This window comes from Eumetopias jubatus, unplaced genomic scaffold (assembly GCF_037043125.1).
Source record: "Eumetopias jubatus isolate StellerSeaLion01/CBP00866 unplaced genomic scaffold, mEumJub1_p1.0 scaffold_8, whole genome shotgun sequence".
Lineage (NCBI taxonomy): Eukaryota > Metazoa > Chordata > Mammalia > Carnivora > Otariidae > Eumetopias > Eumetopias jubatus.
In genome coordinates this window covers 142,478,614-142,496,405 of record NW_028274814.1, presented here as the reverse complement: position 1 = coordinate 142,496,405, position 17,792 = coordinate 142,478,614, and the positions used below count along the sequence as shown (strand labels likewise).

The 17,792-nt window shown below is 54.8% G+C and overlaps 1 protein-coding gene across 2 annotated transcripts; it reads left to right on the top strand.

The window, feature by feature from the left end:
• Positions 1-4,904: 4,904 nt before the first annotated feature.
• Positions 4,905-9,517, top strand: ARSA (arylsulfatase A). 2 transcript variants are annotated; one of them, XM_088025457.1, is made up of 9 exons: positions 4,905-5,063; positions 5,560-5,812; positions 6,002-6,242; positions 6,360-6,578; positions 6,653-6,822; positions 7,115-7,239; positions 7,332-7,459; positions 7,672-7,774; positions 7,874-9,517. In XM_088025457.1, the coding sequence occupies exons 2-9, from the start codon at positions 5,595-5,597 to the stop codon at positions 8,191-8,193; spliced, it is 1,524 nt and encodes a 507-aa protein (XP_087881583.1). In that variant the 5' UTR covers positions 4,905-5,063; positions 5,560-5,594; the 3' UTR covers positions 8,194-9,517. The 2 variants fall into 2 exon arrangements, with proteins under 2 accessions (XP_087881583.1, XP_027971461.1); XM_028115660.2 differs by having other exon boundaries at positions 4,905-5,091.
• Positions 9,518-17,792: the final 8,275 nt, after the last annotated feature.

The following is a 17,792-nucleotide window of genomic DNA, read 5'->3' as shown; positions in this document are numbered from 1 at the left end:
TGACAAGTTTTCTTTATCTCTCCACCTTGTTGTCACCCAGGTAAGCCCTATCTTCCCTAGCCCCCCTGTGGAACACCCTCCCTGTCTGGAAATCCTCATGGGCCCGGCCCGGCCCCACCATATGATGACAATAATGGTAAGAATAATAATATGGACTTGCCACATGCCAGCCAAGGCTAAGCCTTGCTTATGTCAACTAGTTCGTGCCCCCTCCTTGTGAGCACAAGGGCAGCAGCTCACAACTGGGCAGAGGGGTGGGAGAGGATGCTTGAACACCAAGGAAGGCCTCACTGATAGAGTGACGTCCCAATGGACCTGAAGGAGGTGGGGAGCTAGCCAGGCTGGTATAAGGTCAAAAATTTCAGATAGGGATCAGCAAGCTCAGAGGCCTGGAACTAGAGGATCCCTACTGATCTGCACTGAGTGGGGCAGGGGGCAGAGGGACAGCCGCACCCAGAGGCATACCACTTCACACCAGCCACAGCACTCCTGGGCAGGAAATCTATCTGCTCAGAACTGCACCCCCTTTCTGGGAGCCCTCCCATCATCCTCTCCATTCCAATGGATGACATGAGAGCCTCCCAGTTAGCATCTTGTTAAAGAAAGAATTATTCACGACACTTGTTAAAATGGTAGGGCAGTTGGTGGGAATGCAAACTGGTGCAGCCACTCTGGAAAACAGTATGGAGTTTCTTCAAAATGTTAAAAATAGAGCTACCCTGTGATCCAGTAATTCCACTAGTGGATATTTACCCAAAGAATACGAAAACACTAATTCAAAAAGGTATATGCACCCTGTGTTTAATGCAACATTATTTAAAATAGCCAAATTATGGAAGCAGCCCAAATGTCCATCGACTGTTGAACAGATAAAGAAGAAGTGGTATATATATATATATATAGGAATATTATTCAGCAATCAAAAATAATGAAATCTTGCCCTTTGCAATGACATGGATGGAGCTACATATTATAATGCTAAGTGAAAGAAGTCAGTCAGAGAAAGACAAATATCGTATGATTTCACTCATATGTGGAATTTAAGAAACAAAACAAACAAACAAAAAAAGAGACAAACCAAGAAACAGACTGCTATCTATAGAGAACAAACAGATGGCTAGCAGAGGGGATGGGGTGAAATAGATAACGGGGGTTAGAAGGACACTGACCACAATGAGTAGTGAACGATGCGTGGAACTGCTGAATCATGATGTCGTGCACCAGAGACCAATACAACACTGTATGTCAACTAACCAGAATTTTTAGAAAAGCATACATTTAACCAGTTAAAACAGTAAGGTGCGCTTAATTCAGGACCATCACAGTAGGTACACAGACCATGGGGATGGAGTTTTGTGGTGTGGGCTCAATTCTGATCACAGCAGGGCAAGTGAGCATCTATAGTGATAGGGTTCAGAACATGCTGCCTCAAAATATGACACCTCACATGCCGAGTATTTTAAGCTGAAGTAGTTTGAGAAAACAGCAGAAGCAGGAAGGTCACTCTGACCTCCCCCTCCCTTGTCCCCTGAAACAGATCATCAAACCCTCCTGTGAGAGGTACCCTCCCTATCCCCAGAGAACAGGAGCATCCTTGTGCCAAAGACAAAGGGAAGAATCCCAACAAACTGGCCTTGCTAAACTTCCCCAGTTGACTTCACTAACCTCGTACTCTTTAACCTGCCATATTCTTCCACAGCTGTCCAGTCCCCATCAAACCTAGCATAAAATACTCACGTTTAACTCTTTCTTTGGGTCATTTCCTTATGAAGCTTCCCATGTCAGGTAAAATTTATAAAGTAAAACAAATGTGTGGGCTTTCTCCTGTTAATCTTTGTCAGTTTTTCAAACCCAGCCAGGGACCCTATGAGGGTCAAGGAAAACTTGACCTATAATAGCCAAGCAGCAAGTGGGGGTCAGTGGAAAAAACTGACTTTTTCACTAAGAAAAAAACATCAGTGGTGAGGGGGGTTCTGGCTAAACCAACCTACCAGGATTCTGGCCAAGGACAGACCAGGTGATCAGACATCAGCTGGAGGTGGTAGGGGGGTCAAGGGACACCCACCGCTGGGTGGCCAAGTCAGTTAAGCATCTGCCTTCAGCTCAGGTCATGATCCTGGGATCCTGGGATGGAGCCCCATGTCAGGCTCCCTGCTCAGTGGGGAGTCTGCTTCTCCCTCTGCCCCCTCCCAAATAAGTAGATAAAATCTTAAAAACAGAAAGAAAGAAAGAAAGAAAGAAAGAAAGAAAGAAAGAAAGAAAGAAAGAAAGAAAGAAAGAAAGAAAGAAAGAAAGAAAGAAAGAACGAATGAACCGGATCGGATATCGAGGGTGGAGGGTTCTTGCTAAAACCAGGATTTACAAGGAAGTGCACAGATGGGCCTAGGAGAAGGTTAAGGAGCCTGACTAAAGTTGGGTCAAGCAAACCTCCCTCCCTTGGTTGAGACATGCAGCCACCAGCAGTGCCCTTCTGGAACTGGGGCCAACCACACCACATCAGGGTGGCTGTGGAAGAGGAAATACAACCTGGGTGGGCCAGGTCAAGGAACAGAAACAATGGTTGCTGAGGGCAACAAGGGAGGAGTTGAAGGCCTGCACAGATGGCATCTGATGTCCTGGGTCCCCACATCAGCCAGTCCCAGGAACCACTGCAGAATCCCTTCATGTGGGCTGGGCGTTCTCACTGAAGGCACTCACCCCCCACCCACCCACCCCACACAGGCCCAAGAGACAGAGGCCTCTCCTCCCTTGTCCTAGGTACAGAAAGACAAGACCAGCACCTCTCATTGCAAGGCCCCTCTCCTAACTGTGGGCGTCAGTTCCAAATTAGCAATGTCCCAGGCGTCCAGAGCCGCATCATGCACGCTGGCAGGCTGCCTCCCATCAGGGCTCTATCCCAAGCTGACCCTCCTGCCAGCTTCTGCAGCAATGCCAAGAAAGAACTCACATCTCCAAAAGACTCAGACGCCTGCCGAGGCTTGGCTTTGAACAAACATAGCTGGCAGCACACAGAACTTCCCCCACCTAGAGGTCAGGGCTGGGCTGGCTCAGCTGTCCCGTGTGCACACACCTGAGCAGCCTTCAGGAACCGCAGGGGAAGATGCCAACCATTTGCATAACATTACAACCACAGGCAGGCTCTTCCCAAGAATCAGGGCAGGTCCTCGGATGCCTGGGGTAGTTTCCAGCTTGCTGCTGAAAGGGAAGAAAGTGCTTTTGGTGGAGTCCTTTTAAACTCCAATTCATAGCGCCGACCAGCTGTGATAGCTCCAATTACAGGTTCAAAGATTTCTGGGCCATGGAAAAACTTCCTGTCCTGGCCACTCAACCCCATACCACTCCCACGCAAAGGCCCAGAAACCACCGTGGAATGTGCCACCAAGGGGATGGGTTGCCAGAGACTGGACCCTTCCTTTCCCCACAAGGTCAGCAGCAAGCCTTGACCACAACCCCGAGCCCCATCTCTGAGAGTCCCTGCCCTTCGAATTTTGCTCCCCCACACTCCCTCTTGTCTTGAGCTTTCATGTTTCCATCAGGAAAATACCAGCTCCCCAGCCAGGACTGGGCTTCAGTGGAAGCTGTGTCCTGGTCCCCCACCCCAGTCCCCAGAGGCCATTCGGACTGCTGTCCACTCTCCCATTGGTTCCAGGCTCAGGAGCCACAGAAAACCTCCTCAACCAGAAATCAAGGTCGTGGTCTTCCTGAGGTCAGAGGTCCCAGAGGGATGCCCTGAGCTTGTGGGGGAAACTGAGGCCAGAAAGCTGCCCTAGAGAGTTTCCTGGGGTACGGGGAGCTGACCTAAGGGAGCTGCTGGCTGAGGGCCCCAGTTACTGCACTGAGTAAAACACCCGCCTAACCATCCTCCTGGGTACTCCCTCTGACTTCGAGATAGCTAAACCCACTGGGGAGCAAAAAGGTGAAGTCATCCGTCCAAGGTTATCCAGTGACGGAGCCAGAGCTTACTCATCTCCTCTGCCAGTGGGTTCTTCCCATCGTGTAACCCCAAGGCAGGCCAGACCCCATATACCCAGACACACACACACACACACACACACACACACTACACACCACACATGCACACTGACACACATACACACCACACACGCACACTGACACATACACAACACACACGCACACGCACACTGACACACACACCACACACACACTGACACATACGCACCACACGCACACAATACACACCACACACGCACACTGACACACACACACCACAATACACACCACACACGCACATGCACACTGACACACATACACACCACACACGCACATGCACACTGACACACATACACACCACACACGCACACTGACACACACACCACACACGCACACGCACCACACACGCACACTGACACACATACACAACACGCGCGCGCGCACAATACACACCACACGCACACACGCACATGCACACTGACACACACACATTGACACACAGACACGTGCAAGAAGGGGAAAGGGTTTGAAAGAATTTACTATCTCGTGTTTCGAGAAAAGCGCCGGAAGTAACGTTGGGGGGAAAGCCAGGAGTCAGTGGGTTCCACAGCCTTCGTTCTGCGTGGCTCACCCAGCGATGATGCCCACAACACCCCCTTGCGCTCAGGGCCTTTCCAAAAGGACCCGAGTCTCCCAGCTTGAGGTTTGGGGGCCCCGCCCGACTCCGCGCACCCGCCCAGCCCGGCCCGCGCCAGCCCCTCCAACGGCCTCGGGATGAGAGGCGGGGCCGAGCGCGCGCCCCCCCCACCCCCGCCCCCCCGGATCACCAGACCCCGACCCCAAGCCCAACCCCGACCCAGTCCGCGCCCGAGCAGGCCCCGCCCCCGCGAGCCCCACCCCCCGGCTGCCGCGCGCGGAGGGTCACGGGACCGCGGGGCGGGGACGGGGGCGGGGCGGAGCCGAGGCGGAAGCGCCGGCGGAGGGCACCGCTGCCCGCTGTCCCGACCCGCCCCTCCTCGGCCCGGCGCTACCCTCGTCCAGCCGTGCCGGACCCGGGGGTCAGTGTCATGTGACTTCTGTCCCTGACCACGAGCCTGAGCCGTAACCTCTAGGTGAAGAGAGTCAGATCGCCCGAATCAGGTGTCCTGGTCCCCGAGGGTCTCCAGGGAGTTATACCGCAGGCTACGGTCTCCTAGGTTCTGTTGAGGTCAGGGGTCTCCGGAAGTCCCCTGAAGTCCACTGGGACTTCAGGAAGGGGTTGTCTGGGTCGAGGAGTATTGGGGTCTGGGGTCTCAAGAAGGGGGTAGTGCCTGGGTCTGGTGTCTCAGGGGAGACGTAGTGCCTGGGGTCTCCGGAGGATAGTACCTGGATCTGGGGTCTCAGGGGAAAGGTAGAGGCTGGATTTGGGGTCTCAGAGGAGGGTAGTGTCTGGATCTGGGGTCTCGGGAGGATAGTGCCTGGATTTGGGGTCTCAGGGGAGGGTATTACCTGGATTTGGGGTCTCAGGGGAGGATAGTATCTGGATCTGCGGTCTCAGCAGAAGATAGTGTTTGGATCTGGAGTCTCTGAGGTAGACCTTGCTGGAGCCAGTTTGCTTTCCCTCCCAAGGGTCTCTTGTGCCGGCCCCATCTGTGCTGTGTGCCATGGTGGCACTGTGGGCCCTTGCTCTGGCCTTGGCCATAGGCCTGGCCATTGCTGGCCCACCTAACATCGTGCTGATCTTTGCTGATGACCTGGGCTATGGGGACCTGGGCTCCTATGGGCACCCCAGCTCCACCACCCCTAACCTGGACCAGCTGGCCGCAGGGGGGCTGCGCTTCACCGACTTCTATGTGCCCATGTCTCTGTGCACACCCTCCCGGTAAGTGAGGAGGCAGGGGAGTCAATACAGCATCTCCCAGATTCACTCTGGGCTCCAGTGGGGGAGGCAAATGCTCTGTCTCTTTGGAGAAGGTCACGTTTCTTTCTTCCTCCCTCTCTTCCCTCCTCCATGTGTCCACTTCAGCCTCAGTTTCTCTCTGTCTCACGGACTCTGTGACTTGTCCTATAGGGCTGCGCTCCTGACCGGCCGACTCCCAGTTCGGATGGGCCTGTACCCTGGAGTTCTGGAGCCCAGCTCCCGAGGGGGCCTGCCCCCGGAGGAGGTGACCCTGGCTGAGGTCCTGGCTGCCCGAGGCTACCTCACAGGGATAGCTGGCAAGTGGCACCTTGGGGTGGGGCCTGAGGGGGCCTTTCTGCCCCCCCACCAGGGCTTCCATCGATTCCTGGGCATCCCATACTCCCATGACCAGGTAGGAACCTCCAGGGCCCTCAACCACCCTCCTCCCCACCTCCCACCAGTCCCCTTCCCCTTCACCCCTTGAGCCCCACCCCACAGCCCAGACTCCTGAATGGAACTGCTCCACCAGGGCCCTTGCCAGAACCTGACCTGCTTTCCGCCGTCCACCCCCTGTGATGGCAGCTGTGACCAGGGCCTGGTCCCTATCCCACTGTTGGCCAACCTGTCCGTGGAGGCACAGCCCCCCTGGCTGCCAGGACTTGAGGCCCGCTATGTGGCTTTCGCCCGTGACCTCATGGCTGATGCCCAGCGCCAGGGCCGGCCATTTTTCCTGTACTACGCCTCTCACGTGAGTGCCCTTGGCCCTGTCCCCTGAGCTGCCCTTGACTCCTACCCAGCGCTAACTCCTGTCTCTGCCCACAGCACACCCACTACCCCCAGTTCAGTGGGCAGAGCTTCTCTGGGCGCTCAGGCCGAGGGCCATTTGGGGACTCCCTGATGGAGCTGGATGCAGCTGTGGGGGCCCTGATGACAGCTGTGGGGGACCTGGGGCTGCTCGGAGAGACGCTGGTCATCTTCACTGCAGACAATGGGTTTGCTGTGGCAGGGGGCGGGGAAATGCTGGTTGATGCCTCACCAATGGGTCACTGGAGTCTTCCCATCCTGGCTACTGGCCGAGGACATATGGGCTAAGGGTGTCTGAAGAGATGCTGGCTATGTTCTGGTGGCCCACAGGGCATGAGGGAGGCTGGGGGTCACAAGGGCATGGAGGGACCCAGAGGGGACAGGCATGTGCTGGCCGTTTTTGTGTGCAGCATGTAACCCTGGGGTGGGGTCACCAGAGGTCACCCTGAGCCTCACTGACGACTTCCTTGTATGTCCCAGGCCTGAGACCATGAGGATGTCCCATGGCGGCTGCTCTGGCCTTCTTCGTTGTGGAAAGGGAACCACTTTTGAGGGAGGTGTCCGAGAGCCTGCCTTGGCCTTCTGGCCAGGCCACATCGCTCCTGGTCAGTCTTCAGGCCCTCCCCTCATGAACCCCTGGCCCCACCTCCCCAGCCCTGATGGCCAATGGAGTGATCACACAGCCTTCTGCCTCCAGGGGTGACCCATGAGCTGGCCAGCTCCCTGGACCTGCTGCCCACCCTGGCAGCCCTGACAGGGGCTCCGCTGCCCAACGTCACGTTGGATGGTGTTGACCTCAGCCCCCTGCTGCTGGGCACAGGCAAGGTAGGGTTCACAACCCTGAGACCCTGGCTCTCCTGCTCCAGCCCGCAGAGCCTCTGTGGAGTGGCATCCAAATGGTGTTGCCAGTGGGGCTCCTGGGTGGGCAAGGAGCAGCTCCATATCCAGGGCCTGACACAAGGCTGATGGCTCCGGATACATGCAGATAAGTGCTGGGGGACCCCCGCCCACCCTGTGATCCCTGACTTTGCCCCCAGAGCCCCCGGCAGTCTCTCTTCTTCTATTCGGCCTATCCAGACGAGGTCCATGGGGTCTTTGCTGTGCGGAGTGGAAAGTACAAAGCTCACTTCTTCACCCAGGGTAACTTCCTCACCCCGGCCCTGCCGACCTTCCTGTAGCCCCAGAGCCTGGACCCTCCTCCCCTTCTTGCCCTTTGCACAGACGTGTCCCCCCCTCCAGGCTCTGTCCACAGCGATACCACGCCAGACCCTGCCTGCCACGCCTCCAGCCCTCTGACTGCCCATGAGCCCCCGCTGCTCTTTGACCTGTCTGAGGACCCTGGTGAGAACTACAACCTTCTGGGAGGTTTGGCTGAGGTCGCCCCAGAGGCAATGCAGGCGCTGAAGCAACTTCAGCTGCTCAAGGCCCAGTTTGATGCTTCCATGACCTTCAGCCCCAGCCAGATGGCCCGGGGTGAGGACCCTGCCCTGCAGATCTGCTGTCAGCCTGGCTGCACCCCCCGGCCGTCCTGCTGCCACTGCCCAGAGCCCCAGGCCTGAGAGCACAGGTGCAGGCCAGCCCAGGGCGCCTCGGCCCACCCAGGCCTGGCATGGTTCACTGCTGTGGTGCGTGTGTGCGGAGGTGCTTTGTACCTGATGATGCTAATAACACCAGCTGGTACTCATAGGTGTCATAATTCATCTAATCCTTACGACAACCCTGAGGTAGGTGCTGGTCTGCCTGTGTTACAAATGAGGAAACTGAGGCATGGAGCGATCCAGCAATTTGTCTGAGGTCACCCAGCTGTAAGAGGTTGGGCAGGGATCTGAACCCACCACCGTTGTGATTGTGTGTCAGTGAAAGCTTGGTTCCTGAGTGTGAGCGTGTCCCTTCACGGAAGCTATAGTAAGTGCTTTTGTGTGCCAGGAACAGGGTGGGGTGGGTGTGAGGGCATGGTGGACAGAAGACCCTGAAGTTGCAGAGCACCCAGGAGCACCTCCTTGGAAGACGCATTCCTGGAGACACCAGAACTAGGGCGCCGGGGCTCTTAGCAGAAACCTGTCTGAAAGCGGGTGATGATCTACACATTCCAGGTGGGAATAAGGGGAGATAAGCTCCTGAGATAGCTCCCCAAGCTCTGCCTCTGCCCCTTCCAAAGCTCTGCGTTTTCTGCCTCCCCACACATTTCCTGGCCTCTCCCCCCAGCAGACAAAGGCGTACCTCAGGGTTGGTTCCATCCCTGCTCAAAACTCTGCAGGCTGCCCATGGTGCTCAGAATTAAGTTCAAACTCCTTAGAGGCCCTGTACCCTCTGAGGCCTGCCCTCCTTGGCACCCAACAGCCCTCAGCCCTCAGCCCTGGCATGCTGGCCTGGCTGTCCTCTGTGGGGCCAGCGTGCTCTGTCAGTGGCTCTGCAGAGAGGACTCCTGACTGCCCACCTGTACCCACATTCGCAGTGTGTAGGCCTTGTAGTCAGTCACCTTGTGTGTGTGCTCATGGCAGGTCCACACATGCCCCATGTGGTCCCTCAGGCCTGCCTCGGGTGCTCGAGGGCAGCATCCACTTCCCTACTAATAGACCCCCGCTTTTCCAGTGTTGGGCAGAGGCTCGTTGACTAGCAGGTACAGCCTCTCCCTGACCCAGTCTGAGCCAGTCACAATCCAATCCAATGATTGGGCCAGGAATGGTATGTGACTAAGAGTCCTGGTCGGTGAAAGGTCAGTGGCAGTCCACCGGGATGCCTGGGTCCCCTGCAGCATTCTTCCTCTGGGAGCAGTGAGGATGGTGCCCTTGCTGCCCCTGACCAGACATCCTGCAGCTGCTAAACCAGTGTCTCCAGCCATCTACCTCCAGAGCTCGCAATATAATAAACCTGTTTAAGTCACTGCTAGTGGGTTACCTGTTACTTTCACCCCAAAGAAGTCTGGCTGGAATGGGACATGTGAGTGGGATGTATGGCGACCACATGTACGAGTGCAGGCGGTCTGGGAGAGAGCCTGGGCTGTCAGACGCGGTGTCCTGAGGCCCACACTGGATCCTCCATGTGGCTCTTCCATCACTTCTGGGCTGGTTCAGGGGCTCCACTGACCATGCCCCAGATCCTACTGTGCCTTGGGGCTGCCCCCATAGGGCAGTGGTTTCCTTGGAGACCCTTGCAGCCACTGATGCTGGCATAAGGAGGCCCCAGGTGAGCTGGGCGTGCCCTCCCCCTGTAGGCTGCAGCTTCTCTTCCAGTGGGGTACACAGTCACCTCAAGGTGCCTTGGTTCCAGAGTGAGGACTGAGGAACTGGAGCAGGCACACCGTCTGTGCATGATCTCCAGAGACCAAACACTCAGCAAGGACCACACCAGCGCTCACACCCACGCACAGCCCCAGGCACAGGGGCTGCTCCAGGCCCGCTGCCCACCGGGCTGTTTGCTCGGCACCAGGTGCTGTGCATAGTGCTGGGGCGCAGATCACCAGAGGGGACGCATCCCCGTTCCCATGGCACTTCTTGTCTAGCAAAGGGTATGGGCGTCAACCCTGAGATCGCAGACGGGGGGAATCCCAGCATGTCGGGGGCCCCTTGTGCCTGGGTGAGGTTGGGGGGTGGAAGCATGGTACGTACATAGGAATAAAGCAATAAAGCTACACACCTAAGTCGTCACGTGTGTATTATATACTTCAAGAGAAATGAGAATTTCGCAGATAAATACCACAAAGGAAGAGTGCGGGTCCTCTAAGAGCATAATCTTTGGGGGAGAGGGGGTGCAGAAATCATTGATACATCAGGGATGCTTCTCTGTTGGCTGAGATCTGAGGAGGGGTGTTGAAACCTACCCTCTGCCTCCAAGGTTTGCGAGAGGAGCAGACTCTCTCACCCTCTCAACCCACTTTTGGTTTTGCTGTGAGGGCTTTTGGAAGCAGAAATACTTTTCTCTCATCATTTAAGCTGCTCCTCATCCAGTCACTTGTGTGCACACGCACTTGCAAACATGCACGCATACATGCTGAGAGACGTGCACACAGCACACACACACACTTGTGGCCCCAGATGCTGTCTGCAATGTCCCTGCACTTCCCTTTCTTCTCTGCTGCTGTCGATTTAAAAAACAGCCCCTTTTCCTGTGAGTTAAGATTCATCCATTCACCAGAATGGTGGCTTTCCATCCCCACAGAGCGACTTCCTCCCGCACCCCAGTCTCCTCTGGGAGGAGCTCTGTGGGTTTGGAACGGACAGAACACGCACACTGGTGCTGCCGCTTCCCTTCAGGTGCATTAAGAAGGAAGAGTGGCAGGCAGAGGGGCTGCACCTGCAGGGAGACCACCCCTCCCCCTCCAGCCCCCCCCACCCCGCCTTGCTCACATGCTCGTCTGTCCCCCAAGTGACCAGAAGGGGGAGCAAAGGGGATGTTTCCATGGAATAATGCTTAAATTTGCCTCTTCCCTGAACCACGTACTTGTTAGAGCAGCCCAGGCAATGCCTGCAATCCCAGGCTGAGTTCTCTGTGCTCATGCAAATCATGTTTTAATCATGGCTCTACCTTGTTGCACCCTGACCCTGCCTTTCAAGGGTCTGATGTGTCCTGTCACTTCCTTGACCTCAGGCCTGGTGCAGGGTTAGCAATAACAGAGAGAGGACTGCCTTTAAGTATGCCTCGCCCTCAGCCTCCTCGGCTTGTGTGTGCAGGTTCCTCCTCTGAGTGGTCACAGCCATAGGGGCAAGGTGTGACACCCCCCCCCCGCACAAACTGCATTTTCCTGGCAGCCCCATACCCCCCCCCCCCCCACAGCAAGGAGGGAGAGCTGAGTCTCTCTATTCAAGTGGTCTCAGAAGAAAGGGACCCAAGGGAGAAAGGGGTCTGGGGTGCCATTTGAGTTGACAGGAAAGTAGGGCCCTGGAGAGAGCAGTTGCGGGGGTGGCCTGGCCCAGGACTCCACACAAGAGCGGAAACCTCTCCGCATCACTTTGCAAATACTGTAACAACGTGGTGCCCAGAGCCCGCCCTCCCCAGGGAACACCCAATGCCCAGTGGGAACTGCAGCGCTCCTCTGACCTGGAGGAATCGAGCCCGCATCGGGCTCCCTGCTCCTCGGGGAGCCTGCTTCCCCCTCTCCCACTTCCCCTGCTTGTGCTCTCTCGCTCTGTCAAATAAATAAAATATTTTTTTTAAGTTACACCAATTATACTTGATTTCCTATATATACACCAACCTAAAATTAAAAAAAAAAAGTTATCCAGAGTCAGTTTTTATAGTTTGGTTGTGACCACAAAATGCTAACTGATACAGAAGGAAATTAAGTACTAACCCCCACCCTCCTAATCCCAGCAAATGAGGGCTGTCGGGGAGAGGAATGGTCCCTGCCATCCACAGCCATCCTGGGTCCCTGCCAGAGGGTCCAGTGTAATGTGCTGTGTTTGGGGTAGACATGAGGCACAGCCCTGAGGGTCCACCTGTGCCCATCCTGCCAACCTTGGTGGGGGGGGGGGATGGTGCATGCCTGGGGAGGAGCCGTGTCTGAACAGCATGACCTCCTCCTCCTTTGCCACCCCGATTGGACAAGTCACCTACCCTCGGATACCTCCCCATGTGAGCTGCACAGTCCAGTCCCTACATGGAGTCCCTGAGGAAGGACAGGGCAGGGTCCTGGTGGCTGGTTGTGCTGAGCCTGCTCATTCTGCTCCCCTTCCCAGGAGCTTCCTCCATGCCCCTCTGCTGACCACAAGTGCATGTCAACCTCATGCAGGATGCCCCAAAAAGAGTGCAGGCGAGTCATGCACTCCAGGGTTAGCATGTTCTGTGTAGATGAAGGCCAAGGAGTGGTGGGCCCACCGGGCATGAGTGGGGTTCTGTGGAGGTGGGGCTTTGCGCAGGGCAGGCACCAGACCCCTATGTGCCAGGGGCCAACTGCTCTAAATCTGCACAAAGGAAATAAAAAATAAAATCCAGGTTTCCCCTTTTTGCCATCAACTCAAATGATGGCTAAGACAGCTTTTAGGGTAAATTGTTTACTCCTCTTCTCTGCCAAGCTCTGTGTGTAAAAGGACCTCATTCACAGGTATGAGGGGGCAGTACTCACTGCAGCTGACTTTGGACTCAGTGGGTGCCACCTCAGGACAGGAACCTGGATGTGAGACCGGACCTGTCTGCTGGGTTGTACGCCAATTCCACAGAACATGACCCAGGCAGTGGGGGTGGGGGCACACGCAGGGAGAGCTTCCATGCTATATATCAACTCCTGTCCTACACGCACCTGCACAGGTCCCACCACACCTGTGTCCACACCTGCAAACCAGGTGAGGCCTGCTCACGGCGGTGGTTTCAGGGGTGAGGAACCTGGTACCCCTGGTCTGTTCAGCACCAGGCCAGTGTTCCTTAATATCCCCTCTTCAGAGGGGGTGCCACTTCCTTCCTCATCCTTGGGGGGTGGTCTTGGATCCCTGCTTGGGGGGTGGAGAAGGGTCTTCCCACATGCCCCCTGGTCATGGGTTTTGCTCCCTGTGCCTCTTTTGAGGAGGTCAGAAACACTGCTCAGCTTTAAAGGATCCAAAGTTGGAGGCAGAACTTCTGACCTCTGCTGTGGCTGGCTGGGTGATCCTAAGAGGACATGCTTCTTCACTCTGCTCTCAGCCTGCCTATGAGCTGCTCTGAAGGGCAGAAGGTGCACACTCCTGGGGCATCCCTCCACCTGTGGGGGCCAGGAGCCAGCAGGTAAATATTCCTGTTTCTCATCCTTCTGGTGATGGTTCAGGGAGGCCTTGAGTTTGGACTTCACACTGGCTTTTCCTCCCCACGGCCTCCCTCCTACCCACTCCTCACTGCAGCATTCTGGGGGGCTTTTGCAAGACCAGCTGCCCGCCCCTTTGCCCTTGCTCTTGCTCCTGCCCTGTCCTTCCTCAGGGACTCCATGTAGGGACTGGACTGTGCAGCTCACATGGGGAGGTATCCGAGGGTAGGTGACTTGTCCAATCGGGGTGGCAAAGGAGGAGGAGGTCATGCTGTTCAGACACGGCTCCTCCCCAGGCATGCACCATCCCCCCCCCCCACCAAGGTTGGCAGGATGGGCACAGGTGGACCCTCAGGGCTGTGCCTCATGTCTACCCCAAACACAGCTGAAACACAATGCTGGAAGATACAGCAGCCTTCAGGCAGTCATGAGGACAAAGGCCAAGCACCCAGGTCACAGGACCAAGGGAAGGAGCCTGTTGTCCTCCAAGTAGCCTTGTAGCAGCCAAGCCAGGCTTGACTCCTCCTATCCTGATTGATCAGACCCATCTCCCTGGAGTTTGCTCTTAGAGCTGAATGCTTTGAGTCACACCTACTACATGATCTATTGTTGAAATATTTTCATTGACATCCAAAAAGAATGGTGTTCTCTATACGTAGAATATAGAATCCAGTGTGTATGTGTGTTTGTTGTACTTTATTAAGTTTATTTTCAGGTCTATGTTTTCCTCCTTTTTCTTGCTGCTCAAACATTTCTGAGTCATGTATTTGCTGGTCTGTGTTTCATAACTAGAGACTCATGTGCGAAGACCATCTTCCATTGCACACAGCCCATTTCACAGTGACGTGGGCTACTTTGCTTTAATCTTCTTGCCTTAAATTCCTCATTGGGTCCCCCGATCTCTCTCTGGTCGCAAACAAAATAAAATAAAAACCCATATTTAGAAAGGGGACTGGAAAAAAAATACACCAAAATATCAGCAAGAGTTGTCTTTGAGTTGATATAAGAACTTTTTTTTTTTACCTTCCTTCTATTTTCTGCAGCTTCCACAATTTCCATAATGACCATGGGCTCTTTATAATGGAAAAGTAATACTTTAAAAAGAAAAATTCTATTTTGCATAGTGTTTATAAAAATGGTAATGAGTACTGACTTGCCAGAGCACTGTTCTCAGCCTGTCTGGAGGGCAAGTTTGTGGACGCCTCATCAGAGTCCTAAGACAGGTTCTTTTATTGTGGTCAAATACCGTTTTTTGCTTGCATTTAAGTAATGTCTTTGTTTTTTTATTTTTAGTTTTTCTGTGGATGCTTCTATTTGCGTTTGGGGGTCTCTGATAAGCACCTATAATACTCGAAACAATGAAGACATGTTTGTGCAGGAAAACAGGAAGAGAAACAGAGACTGTTAGCCTTCTTCGTGTTCACTCTTTTTCAACACCTAGTTTCTAGCATAGGTTCTGCATATTTGTTTTCCCATAATAGCACAACTATTTTCCATATTACTTTTTTCATATTTGCCCACTATTTCAATTAAGTAAATATACATTTAGTTGGTCAAAATTTAGATTATTTTTATGCTTTCAATGTTTTAAACAAGAATGTGTACAGAGGTTTTAATTTAGGGTGCTATCCTTAGCCAGGTTCCCAGAGGTCAGAGTCCTGATATTAGAGGCTTGCTCACTCCCACAGGGAGGGTCAGGGCTTCATAATGTGCACCAAGCACTGCACCGGGCTCCAGGAGGAGAGGGGGCATCAGCCGCGCCCCTGGTCTCTTTGACTCATCTTCCACAGACTCTGCCAGGGGGGTAGGCAGGGGAGACACCACCCAACTCCAAGGCTCTGGCCCCCCAAGCACCCAGGAGGAAGACAGATCACCCAGCAACCTACAGAGGACAGCAGATGCCCACAGGAAGCTCAGAGGTACTAGGGGCAGAAGTGGGATGGAGGGAGGGGGTGCTTGAGAGGGGCAGGGACAGGGCAGTTTCCATAGGGAGCCATTGCAGAGTTTAAGAGGGAGAGTACCTGCTTGGGTTTCTGTTTAAAAACTCATCTGGTTGCAGGGGCAGGTGGGTTCACAGATGCAGGTTGAGGCAGGGAGCCTGGAGGAGGCTTTTGATGCACAAAGACATAGGAGGAAATTCAAGGCGGTTTGATCCAGGGAGAAGTGAGGGCGGGGGTGGCAGGATGTGAAGGAGCAGACTTAGCAGTGACCGGGTTGGGACGAAGGTGGCAGCAATGGGGGTCTAGGGCAACTCAGGTTCAGGCACCAGAGAAAAAAAACATAAAACCCAGAACACAGCTGAACAGGAGCAGGTAGGGAAATGCTCATGTGGGTTTGAAGTGTCCATGGCCCCTACTGAGGTGTCCAGGCGCTCTGCACCTCAGTGCTCTCGTTAGGGTTCTTACATTTTCGGCACTTTGCAAAGCACCAGTGAACTGACTGGCTAAAGGGGTGGTCAGCTGGGGTTGGTGAGTGAATGCACACGCACACAGCTGAGCCAAGTGGTCTGGCTCAGGGAAGGCCTTGAGTCTGAGGGAAGAAGCCAGGGAGAAGAACCCAGGTTGGAGCCAGGGACGGGGTCTGCAAGACAGCTGAGCTAGAGGAAACCCTGAGATCCAAGGAGCAGCGGGAAAGGGGACAAGAGGGAGGTGCAGGAAAGGTCAAAGAGGTGGAAGGAAGGTGGGCTGTCTGGGAAAGGGTACTCAAGCATATCCAACAGCTGCCCTAAAGGACGAGCTGGGGGGAAAGGCTAATGATACAGAAATATGGGGCGAGGTGGAGGGGCTGAGGTGGACGTGTAGGTAGGCATACGGTGCTGAGCGCAGTGAGAAGGCACGGGGAATGCCCACCTGCCTCAGTGAAGGACGAGCAGAGGGAGTAGGCGGGCGGGCGGTGGGTCCCCACCGTGATGCAGCCAGAAGGCTCTGAGGGCCATGCTCCTGCCCAGGTGCAGAGGGGTGCAAGTCTCAAACAGACACATCAAGGGCTCTCTGCCTCTTTACAGCTTTAATCAGTAGGAAAGTCTTCTCATAGACGTTTGACTTTGTCTTCTTGACAGTGGAGCTGGAATGTTCCGGCGTGCTGGTTTACAAGCTGCGCATCTGCTGAGACTGGCCTGGGTCCCCGTTCTGCTGGTGGGGCTGTCCACATGCCAAAGGTCTGGGCCATTTATTGACTCTTGAGTAGAGGCATGTGATTTTTATAGATAGTAGTTTTAAATTCATATGTAGTGAATCTGTCCTTCCCTTTGCTCACATTTCATAACCTTTACTTGTAGTCTTCCCAGGGTTGCAGTGGTCCCGGATTCTGCCGGGAGGACCCAGACCCACCCTCAGAAAGGCCCTGCCTACCATGCTGACCTCAGCACCCGAGAGCTGGGGCTCACCTGGGGCCCCGGGGCCAGGAAAGCCCTTTCCCTGGAAGATAGCATCTACAACCACCTAAAGGCATAGTGAAAAATAGCCACCTCCTCTCTTCTGGCTTTTTGTGGAGAATTTTTTAAATGCCAATTTTAAGATCTGAGCAGACTGACCCCTGCTTTCTCACACACACGCATACACACCCATGAGCACCCACACACGCTGATCTGAGCCCTATCGGCCCCCCAGCCGGGAGCTCTGGTGCAGGTGGAAGGAACAGACTTAGGGTGACCACTGCCCTTTCTCTCTGGCCTCAGTTCCCTGCTGGCCAATCAAGTGCATCTGGGGAGAATCCCCAGGGCGCCCGTGGCATGATTTCAGAGAGCACTGAAGGGGTGAATCTTCTCACGGTTCCATCACCCTGGAGTCTTGGTCCCCACTGCCATGGGCAGCTCCTGGACCCCCAACCCCCTACTTGGGCCCCCCCAGAAACAGCCAGTGTCACACCAAGCAGAGAGTTTATTGAGGTGCTAGACTGCGGGGAGTGTTTGCGGCGGCAAAGCGGACGCTGGTGTGGCCAGGGCCAGGGTAGGCACCCTCCTCCTAGCATCTGGGGGCTCGGGATAAGCCTCAAGAGCTACTCCTAATCTCCCCCAGGACCCTTCTGGGGAATCCCTCCCTGCCTCCCCCTGAGCTCCATGTGGGGCAGTATGGGGAGGTCCCTCTCTTTGTCCCTGTGGTCAAGGATGGGATAATCCCTTGAGATTCACTATAAAAATTAAAATTCCTTTATAAATCACAGGGGAGGGGCAGGAGGTGATCGCCTGGGAGCCTGGTACCACCAGTCACCTAGAGCCTCGCCTTCCTCTACAACCCTCCCAGTTCTGACCCCAAGTAAAGAGCAGAGGGCGAGAGTTTGCAGGCACAGAGAGGGGCAGAGACAGAAACAAGAGACAGGATGAAGTCAAGGGGCGGAAGAGGGTGACAGAAAGAACGGATCGGAGGGAAAGTGGAGAGGACCCTCTCTCCCGCGGCCCCTGGGGAGCAAGGAGGAAGCTCCCTGGATATCAGTTCCCACATGCCCCCAATC